This window comes from Eschrichtius robustus, chromosome 18, assembly GCF_028021215.1.
Source record: "Eschrichtius robustus isolate mEscRob2 chromosome 18, mEscRob2.pri, whole genome shotgun sequence".
NCBI classification, from domain to species: Eukaryota; Metazoa; Chordata; class Mammalia; order Artiodactyla; family Eschrichtiidae; genus Eschrichtius; species Eschrichtius robustus.
Window position 1 is genome coordinate 79,774,362 of NC_090841.1, and position 22,529 is coordinate 79,796,890.

Here is a 22,529-nt window from a genome sequence, read left to right on the forward strand (position 1 = left end):
ATTCTGAATAAAATAAAATAAAAATGCAGTACTTCATACTGCAAATAAATAATCTGGCGAACACCACCTTAACCAAGCGATCAAAATTAACGAAGTTAATGTCACCTCAAAATGGGGCACACTGACATTGCTTGTGTAGAAGATCCCAAATAATCTCAGAAATATCTGCTGGAACTAATAGGAAAATTTAGCATGGTCAAAGGATACAATGACAGTATATAAAAATCAACTGTATTTCCACATATAAGCAATGAACAATTGAAATTTGAAAATTAAAAAATAACAATAATAGCATCAAAAGCATGATTTGGGTGTGTTGATAGAGATGTTCTAAATCATGCGGTGGTGATTACCTGATTATATACATTTGTCAAAACTCATAAAACTGTACACTTAAAATTAGTGAATCTTATTGTCATGTAAATTATACCTCAATGGAGAGAGAAGAAGCACCTACTGTGTGCCCAGTTCCAGGTGCTGAGCACACAGCACAGAACAAATAAAGCTTTTCCATTGGAGCTAACTTTCTAGTCAGGGTTAGACCTTTGAAAATGAATGAATGAATGTACATGTCAAGTAGTGAAAAGTGCTATGAATTAAAGCAGGGCAAGGGTGCAGGATGGCGGGAGAGGGGGTGTGACTCCTCTTATACAGAATGCGCAGGAAGGGATTCGCACGGATAAGACGGAAGTTGAGCCGAGACCAAAATTAGATGAAACCGACCGTCTCCGGCCGTCTTTGACTGGCAGAGGCCAGTCCGGGGGCGGAGCGAGTCCGCACCTCGGACCACTGGGAGTCGGCCGCCCGCTTCCGGCGGCGGCGCGGGGGCGGCCGAGAGCCCGGAAGTCCGTCGAGGGCGGTGAGTCCCGCGGCCGCGCGGGGGCGGCCGGGAGACCGGAAGTCCGCCGAGGGCGGTGAGTCTTGCGGCCGCGCGGGGGCGGCCGGGAGACCGGAAGTCCGGGGATGGCTGTGTGTTCCGGCTTCGGGGCGGTCAGGGGCTGCCTGGGAGGTAAGCGCGACACTGGCCTTCCCGGCCATGGCCACCCGGGCGGGGGCCGGGGCTGCGGTTGCCGGCGCCGCCGTTGTCGCGGTGCTCTCGGCCGCGCTCGTGCTCTACGGGCCGCCACTGGACGCAGGTACTCCGCCGCGGGCTGCTGGTCCGAGCGGGAGGCGCCGCCGTGGGGCCGGGGTCGCGCGGAGCCGCGGGTCCTGGGTCCACCTGGGGAGGGGTCAACCGAGGGACCCCGAGGCCCCCGGCCAGGCCTTGGCTGCTGAATAGAGCGGACTGTGTAGAAAGAATCGGGCGTAAACGGGACAAGTGCGTCCGACTTGGAGAACCATCCCTTCCTGTATGGTTTTCCTCTCTTGCCCTGCGGATATTATTGTACCTAAGATTTTCCAAACCGATGGACAGTGTGTTGTATTATCTCACTTCTCCCAACAACGTGGAGAGGCTGCTGTTTTGTACAGAAGGAGGCCCTGAGCCAAGGTTCCCAGCCAGAAAGTAGCTGAAATGGTAAAACGCGTTTTGGCTGTAGTCCTTAGCAGCAGGCAGGACGGAGAGTAACTGTTAGGGGGGTTTGGCTGTTTGGTTCTGGACACCGTAGTTCCAGGCGATTTGAGGAGCATTGAGGGGCCCCTCAGCTTCTGCACTTCGCTCAGTCACACCAGCCCAGGCGCTTCTGGGCACCAGTTTGTTCGGAGATATTTTATCGGTCGCAGTTAGTCTTAAATTCGTACACTCCGTGATTGGTTAGCAAGATTTCTCTTTGAGTCTGCTTGAGATTTCATTACTAGACCGAGCTGCGGAGCTTTTACCAAAAACTGGCTTCCCATCCCAGCTTTAGGGCATCTCAGTTAATTTGAAGATTGCTGTCGCATGTTCCAAATTAGCTACGGTTCACATTAAATTAAAGCAAGAAACATTGGTATTGCAAAGTTGTGAGTGGCAAGTAATTCTAGAAAACAGCCCAGAATAAAGAAATCTGTTTAACTCTCCTCAGCCACACTTCTTTAAAGCAAACAAAAACCAGACAGGTGTGACCTGTTCTTCTAGATTCAGAATTGTATGAAGACAAATTACTAGGATAAATTTCAAGTTGCCTCTTGCCAAGGCCTTTTTATCCTTAAGAACTTTGATGTTTATATTTCAATATTTCTGTGGATAAGTCCAAATGGTGCATGTCAGTAAGCCGGCTGAAACTTGATTCTCTGTGGAGTATAGGGAAGTTTAACTGACCTTCCTTCGGCCCTCTCACTAACAGGTGTTGATCTCAGGTTGAGTGTTACAAAACGCTAATGAGCAGGGAGGATTGTGCTTTGCAGTCATACAATTGCAGTTAAAAAGTGAAAATGCTGTACTTCTCAACAGTGATGTTTTTTACCCATCCCAAATTGGTTTCAGAAGGCATTTGAGAAGGATTTGACTTGTCTTTTGGTTGGTGGCGTGATTATTTGATTAAAAAAAAAAAAATTCTTCTGCCTGAAAATGGCAGCATTTTGGTAAAATGGTGTCTGATGCCCTGGCTTATCCGTTCCTAACAGTGGCATCTTCACAGGTCTGTCTCTGAGCCTCAGTTTCCTTGTCTGTAAACGAAGGATAAACTGGCTACGAGTGAGGAGAGTGAGCCAAGATGCCGTTAATTCCTCAGGCATTTATCGAGTGGCTTATTCTGTGCCGGACTCTCTTCCAGGTGGCTGGGGGTGGGAGGCCAGCCCTTAAGTCACAGGTGGGGGCTGTACCTCACTCTGTGGAGGCAGAAGGTGCAGGGGTGGCCCTGGGATTCTCTGTGTGGCTACAGCTGCTTAAAGTGATGGCAGCTAATAAACCCAAAACATTGTAAGGGACTCGGAACGATCCGTGAGTGACTGGTTAAGTTTGGATTCTGTCTCTACGATTTCCAGACTTTAAAAAGCACCTGTATTTATTGTTGTGGGGCATTTGGAGGAGAGAGCATTCTCCGATATCCTCGCATTGACCAGTCACGTCATGCGACGTTTGTTCAAGTTTGACACAGATGCATGGCAGGCACCTCGGACGGCTCGTCAGCGGTCAGCAGGGCCGTCCTGAAATCCGCCTGTAACAGCTGCGGTTCCTGTCCTGCAGGAAGCCTGTCCTGTCCAGGGAGCCCAGGCAGGGGTGTCTCACAGCCGCTGTGCACGGTGGCGGAGAGTGCGTGGCTGGGAGTCTGGGGTGCAGGCGGCCTGCGGGAGGCTGGGGCGGGGGGCGGGGAGTGAGAGCTGGTTGCTCTGTTAGGTCAGCGCCTCTGTGGCCCGGCTCTGCGTCAGGCGGGGCTGGACTGATGGTTGAGCAAGCCTTGTTGTGCCTTTTCACGGCCAGAGGGTTACGGCGATTCTGTTTGGAGTTTTAATCCTGTGTTGATTTGGAGGAAGGTAGGAAGGCGTTTGGATGGATGGTAATTAATATTTTTTTTACATCTTGGGGTCTAAGCACCCGTCTGATATATCGGCTAAGGAGGCGTTTACATCTACTCATTAAAGAAAATTACTTGAATAATTTTGTTGAGTGAAAAGTAAACTTGTAAGAGTGATAGAAGATAAAGCTGTTTTACCACATGTATGGAGATGAGTCAGTCTCTGTTCTTCACTTGGATTTGTGACCCACGTCTGGTTTTCCTCTGCTGCCGAGATAATGGGAAGATAAAAACATTGGATGCCTTTTTTGTGAAAATGTTGTTCATATCAGCAAAGACCCTTTAATTCTAGAAAAAAATGCATGCTTTATTATCTGTTCATACATTGGGCTCTACAGAACAGAGGATGTCTCTCACAGCTGAGCTTTTTTAATAATATGGCAAAACATACAACACAGGAAGTTTTTCAAGAAAGGCCAATTAAAATTAGCTATTCATAGACAATTCAATGATCAAACTATTTTAAAATGCCACTTTGAACCCAGTGTAAGATGTGTTCTTTATTTAGAACGCCCTTTCCAGGTTATTTGATTAGCATCTAATTGAGTGTTGGAACCGTGACTGGAAAACGAGGTGGGAATAACATGAACCACCTGTCTGGCTTGAACAGACCGTGGAAAGTAGCAAAGGGGAGAAGAGACCTAATAAACTTGAAGGAAGATTACGATGAAATATGTGTAGTTTTTAAGTAACAGTATGTTAAATAAAACTTCCTGAAAGGTTAAGTAGACTTCCAAGATGTCTGATACATTCGAAGTAAATCTGGTCCATGCAACAGTATTAGTAGTGTTGTGTTTGTTGTTGCTTCTGAACAGCATTTGCTTATAGAAATGAAATGATGAAACCTTTGGATAAAAATCTGCAGCGTTCATATTAAGCCAGTTTTGGGAAGTGTTTTGATTAATGGGGTATTTTGTTCAAGTCTGTTTTTGATGTATGCTGGTAGACGCTTACTTTTCTGAACATTTTCCTGTTTTTCAGTTTTAAATCGAGCATTTCCGCTGCATACGGCACGCTCAGTGACGGACATGGAGGCTGCTTTGCAGCTGGTGAGGAACGTGGTGCCTCCTCTGGCCGCCTGGCAGCACAAAGGGCAAGCTGGGAGGATAGGCGTGGTGGGAGGCTGCCCAGAGTAAGTGGCGCGGACGCATCGTCCCTCTCTGGCTGCTCGCCTACCTGTCGTCCCGCCGTCCGTCCGTCCATCCGTCCAGTTGGGCCCCAGGGGTCATTTCCAAGTGTCCTCTGATATTCTGGCAGCATTTTTCAGTGATGAACGTTTGATTGAATAGCAGAGAAAGCACGGGGCCCCGATTGGGTGAGGCTGTTTCTTCTTACTTTGTGCTCTCTGTACTGACGGCGTTCATTACTGTGAGCCTGTGTTACTTCTGTAATCAAGGTAAAGACACTCAGCATCTGCTTGCTTTCCTTTCTTAATTTAAAGATATTTCTGGAAGTTCCTTATGAAATTTGACAGATCCTAGCTATTTTCCAAGGCCTTTTTTCTCTTCTAGTTTAATATATTATGCTGCTGTGTCGACATATAAAGATTTGTAATTTGTCCTTGCTTGTAAGTGATACCTGCTGCCTTTGACTTAAATTCGATCTTGGTTACCATTCAGTTTCTGCTTCCTTTCTGTTTGCACTGATATGCTCTTTGCCTAGTCTTATATTTTCAACAGTTTAGCATTTAGTTGGCTGTATTTATTAAAATAACATGTAGCTAGGTTGTGTTTCTTTACCCAGTGTGACAGTGACTGCTCTTTCTAAGTGAGGGGAATGTATTTCTTTTGTTAGCGAGGCTTGTATTCACACTGTGGGGTGAGTGTGTATGTCCGCTGTCCTGTCCTTTGGCATTTCGGGCAAGTTCGTGGCTCTGCCCTGGGGAGAGTGTCACACCTGCAGCGTGCCCTGAGCATGTGTCCCTGTTCGGGTTAGCAAAGCTCTTCTTCACCCCAGGGATTGAGGTAACAGTTACAGTCACTCATCTGATGTCAAGTTCACGGATTTTCCTTGCTGTGCTTGAAGTGCCCTTAAACATAGTTACAGGAGGTTCCGAGCAAGCGGGTGGAAGCAGGAGGGAGGCGTGCGAGTCTTCTCGTGTGTCCCCACGTCCGAGGTGACAGCTGCCTCTGCTCACCGCGGCTCTCGGGGGTGGGTCCTTCTCCTTGGGGCACCAGCCAGTCCAGGGGCTCCGGCCTGGGGTCACCTCGAGCACTCTCTCTCTCTCTGCAGATGCCTGTGGGACACTCTCCCTGTCTTCTCAGACCTCCAGGTTTTGTTTTGTTTTGCTTTGTTTTTTCCCCTAACACACATCCCTACCGTCCTCCTTGCTAACAGAACCCCAGTCTTGTTCAGTCGGTGTTGCATTTTCTCTTACTTGTATCTGTGTGCATTTCTGATAAATCAAGTGCTTTCTGTGTCTATGTTAGTCCAGAGAGAGGTGTCATCTTTATGATATTAAGTCCTCTCATCAAGTGTACATCTTTTCTATTCTTTAATAGGTTTTAAAAATGTCCCCGCAGAGTTATCATGTGTTTTATAAGGTTAATTCCTAGATGCTTTATGATTTTTGCTGGTATGGTAGATGCTATCATATATTCTAATCAGTTATTCCCGGTGTAGAAAAAAACATTTTTTTTCGGTTGATATAAATCTTGCCGAGCCATTGTATACTAGGAGATTCATTTTTTAACAGCTTTATTGAGGTCTGGTTGGTATACAGCAAGCTGCAGATGTTATAAATGTACAGTTTGGTAAGTTTGACCTCTGTATGGCCCCCTGAAGCCATCCATCAAGGCTTCAGTTTGAACATTCGCATTTCAGAGAGACCTTGGGGCACCTGGCCAGGATCTGCCTCTCCTGACATGGTTCAGAGGCCTCATAGGAAAGATTGACTTTCCTGGAACTGATCCGTGTTAATAACCCTTTCCCGAGCTCCTACTGAGGGTTGGGCTGTGCCCGGGTGCTACGTGTCTGTGTAATTTACTGATAAGCCTGGTGTGCTTGCCTCATTCTCAGAAGTTTTTGACTGTAAATATCTTCTTTTTAGGTACACCGGAGCCCCCTATTTTGCAGCAATCTCAGCTCTCAAAGTGGTATGTTTGTTCATAGCTTCTTTTTCAGGATTTTTCTAGTAAAGAGTTGGATTATTTAAATATGACTGAAGGAAATGTTTTCTGAATATTCTCTCAATATTCAGAGAAATCTGAATAACATTTTGGGTAATCATGGGAAGAGACGTACCTTTAAATCTACCCTGACCTCTTGTGCAGCCACAAAGTAACTTGGATTGGGACTCATTTTCTTTTAAACTAAACATTTTTTAGAGTTGTACTTCACCGCAGTGATCCAGGCTGCCTCTTCAGTCCTAGCATAAGCAGTGGACATCTTTTACCTTGGCAGTTGTCACGGCAGCGTTTTGATCAACTCCTGAGGGCCCAGTGGCACAGGGACTGTGACATGGGCTGTGCTCCCTGCGGACCTTGTAGTGATGCCACCTGAGCCGGGCGGGGCCACCTGCCTCTCTGGTGGCAGCAGAAGTCCGCCTCTCTTCCCAGACCTTTCTTAGGCTCTCAGCCGCCTCCTGGCTGTGGGTTACCTGCGGCAGTGGGTGCTTTTCTTTGGCGGACAGTGCTACGGAATTCGCACGGTTGTACCAGAGCCACCAGCGCTCTGAGTGTCTGTCGGGCGAGTCCCGCGTTAAGCCGGCCTCCTGTGCCCCTCCTCAGGGCGCGGACTTGTCCCACGTGTTCTCCACCCAGGATGCCGCGCCTGTGATCAAGTCGTACAGCCCGGAGCTGATCGTTCACCCGGTTCTGTGAGTGGGGCCCCGGCGGGCGCGGGGCTTGTAGCCGCTCTCCTGGGTCCCGGGGTCGCCGCACCCTCGTGGAGCCGCTGAGCAGTAGCTGCGGTGCAGGGAGGGGGCGGGTGGGAGGGTGCTGTCGGAAGAAGTGAGGGAGCTGTAGTGAACCCGCCTCTGTAGTCAGTAAGACAGACAGGCAGACAGTGTGCAGGAGACCTGGGCACCAGGGCTGCCCGGGCTGTGCCCTGTGGCCCGTCGGCAATGGCCAGAGGGTCCTAGGCCCAGGGGGGGCCGTGGGCCTGCCTGTGACAGTGTCTCACGTGGCAGCAGTAATGACCGTTCGATCGTTCAGCAAGCGCTTCGTGCTGGACGCTGTCCTGGGTTCCACGGGGACAGCATGTGACTGGGCAGCCCAAGACCTGCCCCCGTGCAGCTTCCTCTCCAGGGCAGCCCTGTGCCCTGGAACTTTCTGCAGCGGTGAAGCTTTTCTCTCGGTGCTGTGCGAGACCGTGGCTGCCGAGCGCTTGAAACGCGGCCAGTGGGACTCGGGCGCTGAGTTTTTACTTTGACTTTAATTACACGTAAAAGCCCCGTGTGCCCAGCGTCTACTGTATTGGGCCATGTACACAGCTTTGGAGGACAAACGAGGGAACAGCTTGTCAGGCGGTGCTGAGGACCGCAGGGAGGACGGGGCAGGGAGTGCTGGGTGCGTGCCTGTGTGTGGCGGGTGCTCCTAGGGTGCAGTGGGCAGTGGCGCAGGGCGTGGCGTCCAGCGGAGGCGCAGACACGGGGGCTGGGGGGGGAGCGGGCGCAGGAGCTCGTGCTGCAGGCCTGCTGGGGACACTTAGTCTGGGGTGCTCAGGAGGGGCTGGGTGACCACAGAGGTTCAGGGCCACACTCTGCCGGTCGTGGGGGCCATAGTAAGGGTTCTGGCCCTTGGGGCCCAGGGCGGAAGCAGGCGTCCCGCTGGGAGGCTGTGGTAAGCCCCTGGGGACGCTTGCGTGCTGGGCTGGAGACCGGAGCGGGCCGGAGCCTGGCCACAGCAGGGGAGCGCAGCCCCGCGCTCCCGGCGGCGGGCGGGATGCGAGACCCAGCAGGAGAGGAGCGTCGGGAAGCCACCAGGGTGTGGGCTGAGCAGCTTGTCATCTCCGCGGCCTGCTGATGTGCCGGCGGACGTGGCTGGTGGCCGTGTGGTGGGCAGGGGAGCCTAGATCTGGGAGTTGCCAGCGCGTGGGCTGCGTTTAAACAGGAGGCGAAGCTGTGTGTGGGTCGGGAGGGCCCGGCGCGCTGGCGGCGGGCGGCTGGGAGCAGACAGGAGGGACGTGGAAGGGGCCTGGAGGGCGTCCTGGGGCCGAGTGGAGAGCTTTGCGGACGGTCCTGGAAGAGCCCGTGCCTGGAGCCAGAGACGAGGCCTCGGCTCCCAGTGCGGGGTCGCCGGCAGCCCGAGGGGGGCTGCTGGGGGCCGGGGGTGGGGGCGTCTGGTAGCCTGTGGGCCCTGAGAGTGGCGGCCGGGCCTCAGAGTCGCGCGCAGCCGTCAGGCCTGGCCCTAAGGGGGGCTCCTGGTGTCGCGGGGGGTTGGGGCGCCGCCGGGCACACGCCTGCCCGCAGGCCTGAGGTGGGGACGTCTGCACCGCAGGTAGGAGTGCAGCCTGCCCTGCATCTGTGCGCCTGTGTGGTGGAACCAGACTGGCACAGGTCATTTTGGAATGAGTCATCGTGTCTTATTTTAACGTGTTTTACGTGTTTTTTCCCCCATGAGTCTTATTTAAAAAAAAAGAAAGGAAAAGAGAGTGTTGTATGATCATGATTATATACCCTGCATTATTGACTCTATTTCTGATGGGAAGGAAGTTCCATTTGCCTCAGCTTTGCTGAGACCCAGATCCGCTGCCTACCTTTGCGGAGTTCACAGAAACACGTGGACCACTCGAGTAAACTGCTGGGGTCCGTCCCGGGGCCTGGCCAGGGGCCCAGCCCGTGAGAGGTTCCGTGCTTCGAGAACGGAGGACTAGGCCTCTGCCGCCCTCACATCACGCCGCGCTGGCCCCTGGTCTCTGTGCAGCCGGGCTGGTCTTCGTCGTTTCCCGTAAAACAGCCCTTTCTCACCGTGTTTCCTGCCCCTGCTGCACCCTCCTCCTCCTGTCTGCTTGTCCCGAGGGGATGGCTTCCCCTGCAAGCCTCCTAAGTGGAGGTGGCTTTTCCTTTGTTCCCCCAGCCACTGGGTCTGGAGGTGGGATGTGCGTCCTCCTGGACCATCACCTCTCGTTCCAGAACCACCAGCTCCTTTGAAACTCACATCCACTGACCCAGTACCCCTCCTCCCTGCAGCCGTCTCAGACCCCCCCCATCAGTCCGTGGATATTAATGTCTCTCCACCATTGCTCCCAGGACTGTTGCTAATGTGTGTGTAGGGAACTGCTTTACTGGGATATGATTCATGATAAAATCCACTGACTCTAATTGTACAGTGGTTTGTGGTGTGTTTACTAGGTTGTTACGTCACAGATAACCTTAGAACACCCCCACCACTCCAAGACGGAAGCCCCTCCCCGTCGCCACCCCGGCCTGAGGCGACCTCTCATCCGCTTGGCTTCTGAACGTTTGCCTTTTCTGATCATGTCTTCTGCATGGAGTCAGGCACTTGTGAGGTCTCTTGTGCCTGCCTTCTTTTACTTAGCATCTTGTTTTCGAGAGAGTTGTCCACATTGTAGCACGTGTCAGTGCTCTGTTACTCTTTAACAAACAAAAACAAAACCCAGAAGTCCCCCCCACCCCACCCCGCCAGCTGCTGGCAACCGGCAGTCTCTTCTCTGTGGGTGAGTTTGGTGTTGTATTTTTGCGGTTTTTTTGTTTTGTTTGTTTGCTTTAAAGTTTCCACGTATAAGAGATAGCATACGCTATTTGTCTTTCTTGGGCTTGTTTCACTTAGCAGAACGCTCTCAGGGGCATCTGAATGTTGAAAGCTAGACAACTATGGTGGGGTCCTGGCTGGGGTCCTGGAACAAGAAAAGGACATTGGGGGAAAATCTGGAAAAACCTGTAGTTTCATTAATAAAGTAAACAAGTAAATGAAAATTTTAAGTAAGCTGTTTCGCCCTTTTCCTTTTTTAGTGACAGCCCCAGTGCCGTCCAGGATGTGGAAAAGTGGTTGCCCCGACTGCACGCCCTGGTCGTAGGGCCTGGCTTAGGCAGAGACGACGCTCTTCTCGAAAACGTCAAGGTAACGTGTAGAGTTATTAACCACGCCTGTTCCGACAGGCTCGGCCCTTAGATCGGGGGAGTCTGATGGAATTGCATTTTCCGTGGTTTGTTGCTCTGTGTGCGTCTTGGAGGAGGAGTTGAGACGGATAGAACGTGGTCTGGGGAGTAGAGGAGACGCTAGGCGTAAAGGTAGGGAGGCGCTTAAACCAGAGCGGGGCCCCGCTGAACGGCGCTCTCACTCCTGGGGCTCTGGTCTCAGGCTGTGGCCGAGGAGGTCTCCGTGGGGCCCGACGTGACCAGAGTCCCAGCGTCCGGGCTGAGCAGGCTTAGCGGTGGCCGGGCGGGCGCTCAGGTGCGTGGTTGCCTCCCCGCGACCCCTTCCTGCTGGGGACCCCTGGCGGCCTGCTCCTGGTGCCCCCTGTAAGGGCGCAGTGCCCCCCCCGGGGCTGGCCGAGGGCCACGCTTTGTGAAGCGCCCTGCACGGTGCCCGGTTGGGCGCACGGAGCAGGCCCAGTGGGAGTCTGTCACAGTGAGCCAGTGGGAGAGGGTGCTTCTGGGTTGCTCTGGCGACTTCACCGTTGCTGTAAGTTGTGCGCTTAGAAACGTGAAAGGTGTTCTGGTGGTTTTAGCTTTGTGTCGTCAGCGGGTCCTCTTGAAAGCCCTTGTTACTTTAATTTCTTAACCTGGTGCTTCTCTGACCACCTGAGGTCCTCACTGGTCTAGAAATCCCTGGGCCTCGGGCCCCACGGGCCAGTTGTTCTGCTGCCTTTGCACTCTCTTCTGTCCCCTGCCGTCCTTTTCAGCTAAAGCCAGCGTAGCTGGCGCGGGCTGATGGGGGAGTGGGCAGGAGACCCTAGTTCACCCTCACGTGTACACGTGCATTCGTTTACTTTTTCGTTGATGATTTATGCTCTTCCTTATTACTGAAACTTTATGCCTGCTTTAATCTAAAAAGATGAAACTAATTTTTTAGCCTTAAAAAGTTGAAATAGAAGTAAATACTATCCTGGATCAGGGAAGATAGACAGCTCGGATGGCACACCAGCCCCACATTCTGTGTGTTCCCGCTGCCCAGGTCCTCCGACGCTGCCCTGGTGTCACTCTCTGAGGGGACACATCTCGGGGACCTGCTGAGCTCTTCCTGCCCTCCTTGGGGCCCTTCTCAGTGCCCCCAGACCGCCTGCCCCAGCTCCAGCCCTGGGAGGTGTCGGTTACGTGCCTCGAGGGGGCTAGCGGTCATAGTGAACCTGATTTGCCACTCTCGTTTCAGCAGCTGGAGGGGCTCTTGGCCCAGCTTCTGCTTTTTGAGTTAAACTGAACAAAAGCTCAAGGGAAAGAAGGTGTAGGGCGCTGTGAGTGGTGGTTGGACTTTCCTAGCAATCTCTGTGGGTAAAGAACATTTTAAAAGGCAGACGTGTGTTTGCTTTACCAGAATTTAGTGAGAACGTGAATTTTAAGGGTCCCTTCCACGAAAAATCTTTCCAGCCTTTACGGTGAAAGCTGGGGCTGGAAATCTCACTTTCTTCAAGCCCATGAATTATCACTGAGGAGAAACAGTAGCCGTGACAGGTGACTGGGGATGGAACTGAGCAGGAAATGTGTTTTCGACTTTAGCGTCGATAGTTGGTCCGTTTGTTATTGCCTTTTTCAAACGGTTTGGTTAAAAACACATGTACCCTCTGTAGGACATGATGCTAAGTGAAGTAGGCCAGGTGCAGCAGGACAAACACTGCACGATCTCACTTCTGCGTGGAGTCAAAATAGGTGAGCTCGTAGAAGCAGAGAGAAGGGTGGCTCTGGGGCGCTGGGGGTCAGGGGAGTGGGGAGAGTTTACATTCTCCCCCGGGGAGGTGACGGCGGTGTTGGTTAGCTTGACTGGTGATTATTTCACTGTCATCTGCACGGGCTCGCCTTGGAGATACCGGGGGTTCGTTTCCGGACCACTGCAATAAAGCGAATTCTCGTCATAAAGCCAGTCACGTGAATTTTTTTGGTTTCCCAGTGGAGATAAAGTTACGTTTGTGTTACACTGTAGCCTGTTATGTGTGCAATAGCATTATGTCTAAAAAACAGTGTACTGTTTTTTAGAAAAGCGCTGAAAAGCGCTAACCGCCGCCTGAGCCTTCAGTGAGACACGGCTGTTTTGCTGGGGGAGGGTCTGGCCTCCACGCTGGCGTCTGCTGAAGGCTGGGCGGCTGTGGCAGTTCTTGGAACGAGGCTGCGGTCAACGTTTGCCGCGTTCACAGACGACTCCTCTCACTGACGATTTCTCTGTAGCGTGCGCTGCTGGTTGATGGCATTTTACCCCCAGTAGACCTTCTCCCACAGCTGGGGTCAGTCCTCCCACGCCCTCCCGCCGCCTTATCATCTGCGTTGAGGTGATATCCTGCACCTGTCGTCATGCCAACAGCTGACTTCAGTGTCTTACGTGGGCGCAGTTTGTGGCACCCAAAGCAGTCACAGTAGTATTGGCAAAGGTCACTGATCACTGATGATCCCAACATAGTGAGTATAATAATAACGAAAAGTTTGAAATAGTGCAAGAATCACCAAAATGTGACCCAGAGACAAAAAGTGAGCAAATGCTGTGCGGAAAATGGCACCGAGAGCCTCGCTGCACGGATGGGTGCAGCTCCCCTGACCTCGGGTCCCCCGTCCTCTGTCCTCGTCACCGTGCTCCTCCGACGGGGGACGGCTCAGCCGGAGCCGCGTGCAGACGTGGTGCGGTCCCTGTGCTGCGTGTCACCACGCTTACGAGTTCCCAGAGCAGCCCTCTAGCAGCCGTTAGTGTCGTTTGCATTTTAGGAAACTGATAGAGATGACGTCTGGGCGGGTATCAGACTCCCGCGGTCACCCAGGTAGGACGAGTGGCCTTTAGCTCCAAAACGTCTGGTGCCAGCATCAGTACCTCGGTAGCGAAGCTCTGAGAGAAGCATGTGAGCTTGTACTTGTAAGAGCATCTTCAGGGGCTGTGTAGGTAAAGAGCAGTATTCTTTGGAATCATGCTGCGGGCTCTGGGGACAAACCCCACTGCTGGCCGGGGCGTGGTAAAGAATTGGCAGGTCTTTGTCCCCCGTCCCTCGCTCCCGGGACTGACAGGAGTGCCTTTTGTTCATGCTGGGCCCTTGGGCCGCACGGAGTTCGGGCAGTGAGATGACCAGGCTGACGGCTGTTCACAGCAGGAACGGGGGGCTCGCGGCGGGGAGGGGCGCAGAGTGAGCCCGGCTGCGGCGCGGGCAGCGGTTGGTCCAGCTCCGTGGGCGTGATGAGACCCCGGTGACCTGGGGGAGCTTCCTGGGGGGCCCCAGGTGCCTGGAGAGTGCCTCGTGTCTCCTGATTCGGCGGGGGTGGCCCAGGAGTTGTCAGGGGACCCGCGCAGACCTCGCCCCTTGTGTCTCTCCATCTGGCTGCTCCTGATTTGTGTCCTGTAAAAGAAAACCGATAGAAGGCATTGCGAGCCCCTCAGGGACCACGTTGCAGAGGGAAATACCTAATGCAGGGAGGGTCCTAGTTTGTAGACGGTGTGTATGGAGAGTCTGTCCACGCCCACCTAGACGGCACGTAATGAAGCAAACTTTGATATGTTATTTGGCTGGAATACCTTAACTGTTTATTTTTTCCCTACAACCATATTACAGACAAGTGGGCTGTGATCAGCCGAGGAATATTGTATCTGAAATGCTAAAATAAGAAATAACGATTGATGACAGACACGCAAAAACACAGTCTGTATCAAGAGGGATTGCATGTGGATTTACGGTTATAAAAGCCAGAGTTCTCTGTGGTTCAGGGTCTCTTCTCTGTGACTTTAAGTTCATAATAAAACATTTAGTATGTTTATCTTTAAAAACAACCCACGTTGCAACGTGCAAGTTAGAAATTGGGATGTGAGCGTGTGGCCGCCGCCCTTCCCAGCCTAGACTCGAGTTCATGTCTCCATGCATGGCCAGTGGACTGTCCGCCCTCTGCCTGTGAGACAGCAGTCGTGCTCATGGGAGTTCCTGGCGTGTCTGGAGCACTTCCTGGGTCCCAGCTAATACAAAGCACCGCACTGCGCTTTCCCCCTCGGTGCCGCGCAGAGCAGGCATTTAATAGATATTTCCTGGGTGAATTCATTATCTGGTGTCATCCATTAAACAACCCCATTAGTTAGATTTCTGTTCTTATTCGTGTTTTTCCATGAGGAAATTGAATCCTGGAGAAATTGAGTTACAGCCCCAACGTGGTCTGTAGCAAGTAATTTGCTGCTTTTTTTTTTTTTTTTAACAATTTTGTTGAGATTTTTACATACCATTCAACTCACTCATTTAAGTGTACAATTCAGTGGCTTCTAGTATATTTATGGAGTTTGCAGCCATCACCACAGTCCGTTTTAGGACATTTTCATCACCCCAGAAAGAAGCCCCATCCCTGTTAGCACTTGCTCCCTGTTCCTCCCAGCCCCTCAGCCCCTGGCGACCACTAATCTACTTCCTGTCTCGATGGATTGGCCTATTCTGGACCTTCGTAGGAACGGCATCATACGGTGTGTGGTATCTTGTAATTTCAAGGCTCACCCTGTTGTGGCAGGTTGTCAGTGCTTCACGCCTTCCGTTGCTGTGTGATAGGCCGTTGTATGGAGAGACCGCGTTTTTAAAATCTATTCATCAACTGATGGACATTTGGGTTGTTTACACTTCCTGGCTATTACAGATAGTGCTGCTGTGAGCCCTCATTTACAAGGTTTTTTTGTGGATTTGTTTTTATTTCTATGGGGTATATACCTAGAGTGGAGAAGCTGGAGCACACGACAACTCCGCTTGGTGTCTTATCTAAGGGTTTTGCCTGACCCAAGATTTACTCCTGTGTTTTCTCTTAAGAGCTTTATTCTTTTACCTCTGTGGTCCCTTTTGAGTTAAGTTTTGTGTATGGTGTTAAGGAAGGGGTCCAGTCCAGTTCAGTTTTATATCCAGTTGTCCCAGCACTTCTTCGGGCCAGTGAATTCTCCGGGCCTCCTTGTTGAAAGTCAGTTGACATCAATGTGAGGGTTGATTTCTGGGCTCTCCTTTCTGTCCCATCGATTGTACAGCTGTCCTCGTGCCAGTAACCACACTATCTTGATTATTGTATCTGTGCAGTAAGTTCTGGAATCGCAAAGTGTGGGTCCTCCAGCTTTCTTCTTTCCAGCATTGTTTTGGCTGTTCTGGGTCCCGTGAGTTTCCATGCGTTTTAGGATCAGCTTGTCAGCTGCAGAATGGACAGCTGGGATTTGGGTAGGGGTCACCTTGAATCTCTAGGTCTATTTGGGGATCACTGCTGTCTTAACAGTATGGAGTCTTCCAGTTCATAAGCTGGTTTTGAACCAGAGTTTGTGGATGTAGGATGATGTAGGATCTTGACTGACCCACCTAGTATCTGTGCTCCTTTTGCAGCTTGTTGTTTTCCTTGATGGATGTGTCTTGTTTTCCTTGATGGATGTGTCTTGGAGACTTTTCCTGGCAGAATATGCAGATGTTCATTATTTTTAATGGCCTCATCATAATACGCTGTAATGTATTTAACGAGTTCATTTCGGCTGTTTACAGCATTTTTTTCTATTAGTGATGCCTTGAACATTTCTGTATATCTGTTTGTTTCTTTTGGGTGTTTTCTTTAGGATAAATTTATGGAAGTTCCATTGCTGAATCAAAGAGTATCTGTGGAAGGTGGAGATACTGAATAACTGAATAACATCCTCTGAACTGAGAAGGAACTTTAAGACCGAAAAACGAAGCAGGCAACTGAGTGAAGTGCAGTTCTGGAGTTTACGTGGGGACTGACATACAGGCAGGATCGGGTGGAAGATGACCGACCCAGGTGTCCCTAGCTGCACGGAAAGGGTCCAAGGGGATTTCTGAAAAAAGAATCTGACCCCCAAGTGAGACGCATGTCTGCACTGATGGGGACTGGGCTTTATTTCTCCCCCCACCCCGGGGGGGTCTCTGCAGAGGCACTCCTCCAGTTTTCATATCAGACAAAGATGGTCAAGTCGATTGGGAACTTGTCCGGCTTGGGCGCATTCCTGGCGAGTGGGCTAAAGCTCAGTCACTCACGCAGGGAGGGGAAGGGGCAGGGCTGCGGGCCTGAGATGGAGCCGACAAAGTGGGGTCAGTGTGGTCCAGCCACACAGTGCGAACCTGAAACGTTTTTGAGAGATGCTCCCAGATTTCTCCAGAAGCTTGTAGCGGTTTGCTGTCCAGCAAGGGCCTGCCCTTGCCGGGATGTGCTCTGGGGAGCTGTCACTCCTTACTCCCCCTCCTCGTGTGTAGAAAGCTCCTTGTTCCACTTTAGCCCTCCTGACCTGTGTGTGGCTGGCTCCTTCCTTTGCCCGTTCTTCCCTTAGGATGTGTGTATGTGTGTGTGTGCGCAGGGCTTGCTGCCTCGTCACGGCGTGTGCTGGTGGCGCTGACCCTCCAGATGCCGTGACCGTGACAGGGTCAAGTGCACAGGCCCTCTGAGCCATGGAAGCAAGACCAGCCCCCCGTTCTCTGCGTCAGGAGGCCGAGTGTCACATTGTGTGTTACTCATGTGCTCCCCGTGGTGTCGGCTCACGTCTCCCGGGTCTGAACATTCACTGGGCCACTGTCTTTGTAAGAGCTCTAGTAGGAAAGTACAAAGACTCAGAAAATCTGAATTGGTTCTAACAGTAACGCCCGACTCGGGGCAAGCAGACAGAGCATTTCCACTGTTTAAGAAGGAGAGAGGCTTCCGTGGGCCCCGTACCCTGACCCTCCACCGAAGGGGCTTTTGGACACACTCCCAGCACTCGGACCAGCGTCGGCAGGTGCGACTGAGGCCCTCGGGCAGGGCAGCCGTGCTGGGTGAGGCTGCACTCCTCACTGCTACTCTGCGGACGTGGGCTTATCTCCCAGTGTTTTAAATTATCCCTGCCTATCACGTATCTCGTTCACCGTTCTAACGTTTTCTGTTACCCAGTGTTTTATCGGGTAGAAGTCCTCTTCGCATGCTGTTGCCATAAATGCCCTTGTCATGAAATACTGGTTCATGATAATCAGCAGTCATGTTGATCAGACACACATATAATTTTCAAGCGAAAAACCTCAAACTTTTAGTATAGCCTTCTCAGAGAGAAGTGATTCACTGTTCATTATTACGGTCTGTGATTTGAAAACACGTGAAGTGTTACTGACGAGAAACAGATAAAAACGAAGGAGTCGGGGAATTCCCGAGACTTCAGCGCTCTCAGCTCCCAGTCCTGAGCGGTAGTATCTGTAGGAGATTCGGAGGTGCCGGCTCAGGGTTGTGCTTCGTGGGCTGGCCTGGGACCCAGCACTGCGTGACGGTTCCCGTGGGCTCTTGTTCTCAGAGTTCCCAGTGCCCTGCCTTACAAAGGCTCTTTTCTGATTATTTTATGCATTTGCTTTATTATTTCCTGTCTGTTGGATGATGGCCTGATGCTGAAGTCCGTCGGGAACGGCTCGGTTTCTCTTACCTTCTCTGTGAGGTGACGGGCTTGTTGCTCAGCCTGGCTTCCCTTCCTCGCAGGGCATTTTAGAAGCGTCCAAGGCCAGGGGCATCCCCATCGTCGTCGACGCGGTGAGTGCGGCCTCCTCTCCCGTCCCCTCCTCCCCGGGGCCCCCGCGGCCTCGCGGTGACCTGAGTCCTCGTCTGCAGGACGGGCTGTGGCTGGTTGCTCAGCAGCCGGCCCTCATCCAAGGCTACCGGAAGGCGGTTCTCACCCCCAACCACATGGAGTTCAGCAGACTCGCCGAGGCCGTGGTGAGTCAGCTGACGTCCCGGGCAGGGGTGAGGGGTGCGCCTTGCGGCTCTGCCCCGGCTCGTCCTGCGGTGCACCTGCGGGGACAGATGTGCAGAGGTGGGTGGACACGTGCATTCCCGGGTGTGTGTAACGATGGGCATCTTCCAGTTAGCGTGTCTTTGACTGGATGAAAGGTGGCCTCTGGGGTCAGCCCGCCCTCCTGCCACCGTGCACCCTGGGCGGATCACTCCATCCCTGCCCCTGCCTCTGCCTCTGCCTCTGTGAAATGTGGAGCGTGATGGAATCTGTGTCACAGGGTTTGTGAGGACGAAATAAAACAATACAGCTGACCCTTGAACAGCGTGGGTTAGGGGCGCTGAAGGCTGCACGCTGTCAAAATTCTGAGTGTGATTCACAGTCGGCCCTCCGGATACGCGGTTCCCTGTGTCCTTGGTCCTGCATCTGTGGATTCAGCCAACCTCGGATTGTGTAGGGCTGTGGTATGTACTATGGGAAACAATCCACATGTAAGTGGGACCTCGCGGTTCACACCAGTGTTGTTCAGGGGTCAGCTGTATATGTAAGCCCAGCGTCCTCACGTATTAGTGCCCGTGAATGTTTGCTCATTATCACTCGAAGTTGCATCCCTCGCAAACCTTTACAGTCCCAACCATGGGCCAGTGGTCCTGACTCTGGGCCTCCTTCCCACTGGTGGGCGGAAACGTCTCTGCACGTGGGGCCCGAGCTCGGCCGTCGGCAGGTGCCCAGCGGGCCCTCCCCCGGATGAGTCGGGATCAGAGAGGATGGGCTCTTCCCGTGTCTGATGACAGCTGTGTCTGTGTTGTCCTCCGTCGTAGCTGGGAGACCCCCTGGATGGCAGGGACCGCTGCAGAGCTGTGCTGAGTCTCAGCCGGGCCCTGGGCAATGTCACCGTGGTCCAGAAAGGGGAGCAGGACGTGATCTCTGATGGCGAGCAGGGTGAGTGGCTGAGGGCTTCACGCCACGTGTTGGCCGGCCACGGTGGGCACCAGCCCCAGGGGGACCTCCTGTTCACACACGGTCACACACATGCACACGTACCCCCCAGAGAGAGGGACTCCCTGGTGAGCGTGTCAACCACAACTTCTGGAAGGGCCATTTTTGTCTTGTTTCTCGCTGTTTTGCGAAGGGAAGTGGCAGCGATGAGTGCTGGTCCTGGTCGACACCAGGTACATGTAGGGCGCAGTTCCGTCCGTGCTGTGCAAGGAGAGCCCCGAGCGGAGGCTCTGGACAGCGGGCGACCCTGCAGGCCCGTGGCCGCCTCGCCTGAGGCACAGGTGGAGTTGCTTGAGTCTTTCACTGCTTCCTGTTGTTTTATAAAAACGCCCGGAAAACGGAGACACCCGAGGAGCCGCCGGTGGGGCGGGAGCCCCGGGGCCCGAGCGTGGCCGCAGAGCCCAGCAGGCCCGCCCGCGTCCGCACCGGGGCTCGGTGCGTGGCGCCTCTGCTCCCTGCAGGCGAGCCCTCCTGTCACTGAAGTCTGCCCCGGAGGCAAGAGCACGCCAGGCGTTGACGAGGGAGCTGGACACACGGAACCGGTGCCCAGGAGTGTGCGCGCTCACACACACCGTCACACACACACGCTCGCTGTCACACGCTGGACAGGAGACGCAGAGAGCCTTCTGTGCGGGGCCCTGAAGCCGTGGGTCAGACGCTGGAAGGTGCTCTAGACTCTAACACAGAGAGCGTAGCAGCTGGTTAAGACGTTTTCCCAAGAGATAGAAACTTCTTGGCACAGCACAGACGAAGTCCCGGCAGGGCCGCTGCTGGTGCCGTGGGCGTCTCCTGGCGTGTGGAGCGGGTGCCCTGGGCCGGGGGCGCCGTCCCCACTCTGTCCCCGCAGACCCCTCAGTGCTGGTCGGGGGAGCTGGGCCTCCGCCTGCCGTGTCAGGACGGGCGGGGAGGAGCAAGGTGACGGAGCACGGCCCCTCTAACACGGCCCCCTCGCCCCGCAGTGCTCACGTGCAGCCAGGAGGGCAGCGGCCGCAGGTGTGGCGGGCAGGGGGACCTCCTGTCGGGCTCCCTGGGCATCCTGGCGCACTGGGCCCTCCTGGCCGGCCCCGAGAAGACCAACGGGTGAGTCACGTCTTTGTTCCTCCCGTGCTGTTTCAGCAGTTGCACGTTTAATAGGTGGCTGCTTGGAACATTCCGCCGAGATGCCGGTGTCTCGTGGAAGAAGAGCCCCCAGGGCAGGGGTCGGTCCCAGGATGCTCGCCTGGGAGCTCCGGTGTCCCTGCTGGTGTCGGGGGTGCTGCTCGGGGGTCTGCGGTGCATCCTCTGCGGGACCGGTGCCTCGGGGGACATGCGGGCGGGGGCGGAGCGTGTGCCGGGAGACGACTGTGCATGGGGCGCAGCGCCCTGAGTGGTGGGGTCCGCCGTCGCCGGCGGAGGGTGAGCCCGGCAGCCCGCCCCTCGGGGCCCTCGGCCTCTCCTCGCTGTGCCCATCCTGGCGACCCCGGGGGCCTGCGGGGCGTGTGCGCGCAGGCGGGGCTGTGATGGGTCCAGGAACGTAGCAAGCAGCTCGCCCCCAGGCTCCAGTGTCTTACAGGGCCTAGAACAGCACCGAGCACTTACCCTGTGACCGAGCGCCGGTCTGGCTTGCAGCCGGGACGGGCCGCGTCCTAACCTTTCTCCAGGCGGACGGGCGTTTCTGATAGGCCCAGCGGCACGTTAGACTGAACTTGCCAGAGTGGGTCCCAGGGCGACCACGGGAGGGGCGGGGAGGGCCTGCGGTGGCCATGACGCCCCGCTAAGCCGCTCCCCCGCAGGTCCGGCCCGCTCCTCGTGGCTGCCTTCGGTGCCTGCGCGCTCACCCGGCAGTGTGCCCGCCAAGCCTTCCAGAAGCACGGCCGCGCCACCACCACCACGGACATGATCACGGAGCTCGGGCCCGCGTTCAGCAGACTCTTCGAAACCTCAGCTGGTGCAGACGGAGGGGTGGCCCCGACGGGGGAGCTGCGTTTGTGACGGGGCCCGCCTCCGGTCCGTCCGAGTCCGCGCCGTGCGGGTTGATGCAGACGGTGTCAGAGCTTGGAACGTAGGTAGCACTTTCTGGCTCAACTGCTGTGTGCCTGGAGATGTTATGATAGGAAACAAAGTATTCCTGAACTTTTCTCAGCTTCTGGGCAATATCAGGAAAGAATGAAGAGACTCACATGACAGTGAGACCGTCTGTCACCAGCTCAGCTGAGGTCGTGGGCTTTTGCTGTGCGATTCTTCTGTTTGCGAGAAGTTCCCCTCCTCCGGTAGTCCTCTCGGGGGGATCCCATCGCTCGTTTTAAAAGGTCTACGCGAATGATGTTTTCTTTTTTAAACTGAGGTCCCCGAAAGGATGTAGTATTCATTCTTTAGCTCATTTTTGTTTCTTTTTGAATTGTGATTCGGTTGGACACGTCTGGGCAGAAATATTAAGCATTGCTTGTTTTGGTCAATTGGTTGAAATATTTCAGAATAATTAGAAATCTGTTAGAACTTGGAAACCCTTTTGGAGGCAGCTGGGAAGATCACAGAAGGGAAGCGAATGGGACCCTGACCCCCGAGTGCGCAGGTGGGGCCTCTGGGGTCCCTCACGCTCCCACTTCCCCTGGCCTGTGCGCCAGTCGGGTGCTGGCTGACAGGCCCCAGCGTGGCACATGGGAGTGGGAGGGACGCCTGGGGCTCCGGGGTCGGGCGGGAGGTGGCACCCAGGTTGGGGGCACCAACACTGTCCTCACGCCTGCTCACGGGGCAGGACGGCGGGTTCCTCTGCTTCGAGAGTGGGTGTGGCTTCAGGAACGTTCTGAAGAAGTTCTCTCTGAAACTGTAGTGAGTCGTCCCATCTGCATCAGGTCAGCTTGGGTGCGGCTTGTGTGAGCAGTTCTCTTCGTGGCCCGAGAGCTGGCTGTCTCCCGTCACAGCTCTCTGCGGGGCTGGTTACAGCACGTGCGCCTGAGCGCACTCTCCGGCATCCATGCCGCCTTCTGTGGGGCGGGGCCTGGCCTGGCCTGTCCGTCTGTCCTTCCCCACTGACTCCTGCTCTGTGGTCAGAAACCTCCCCGCAGAAAGGTCCCACCTTCCTCTAAATAGTCGTGGACTTTCAAGATTTCCTTTAAAATGTTTACCATTGTTATTTCACATCTAACTGTAGAAGAGTTTAAAAGTGTCACGGACGTTTTCTCCTTTGGGGAATTACGCCTAAATCATGGTCTCTATTAAAAAGCAGATCTGGTTTACTTCAAGGGAGAGTTTTGTATTTTTTTCTTAAATAGCCAGAATCCACCTTTCAACTTAGTCCTGAGTGAGGACATTTTCAGATACTAGGGAGATAAAAACACGT

General features: G+C 53.7%; 1 protein-coding gene across 2 annotated transcripts; it reads left to right on the forward strand.

Annotated features, from left to right (window-relative positions):
- Positions 1–904: 904 nt before the first annotated feature.
- NAXD (NAD(P)HX dehydratase) lies at positions 905–22,431 on the forward strand. 2 transcript variants are annotated; one of them, XM_068526412.1, is made up of 10 exons: positions 905–1,009; positions 4,416–4,566; positions 6,484–6,529; positions 7,163–7,251; positions 10,348–10,456; positions 17,962–18,012; positions 18,091–18,195; positions 19,033–19,153; positions 20,170–20,290; positions 20,983–22,431. In XM_068526412.1, exons 1-10 carry the CDS (start codon positions 964–966, stop codon positions 21,179–21,181), a joined length of 1,038 nt encoding a protein of 345 aa, XP_068382513.1. In that variant the 5' UTR covers positions 905–963; the 3' UTR covers positions 21,182–22,431. The 2 variants fall into 2 exon arrangements, with proteins under 2 accessions (XP_068382513.1, XP_068382512.1); XM_068526411.1 differs by having other exon boundaries at positions 975–1,136.
- Positions 22,432–22,529: the final 98 nt, after the last annotated feature.

Coding starts and splice junctions, on each gene's coding strand:
- NAXD (XM_068526411.1), top strand. CDS start 1,037: ATGGCCACCCGGGCGGGGGCCGGGGCTGCGGTTGCCGGCGCCGCCGTT. Junction 6,530..7,162: donor CAATCTCAGCTCTCAAAGTG/GTATGTTTGTTC, acceptor GCCCCTCCTCAG/GGCGCGGACTTGTCCCACGT. Junction 7,252..10,347: donor CTGATCGTTCACCCGGTTCT/GTGAGTGGGGCC, acceptor TTCCTTTTTTAG/TGACAGCCCCAGTGCCGTCC.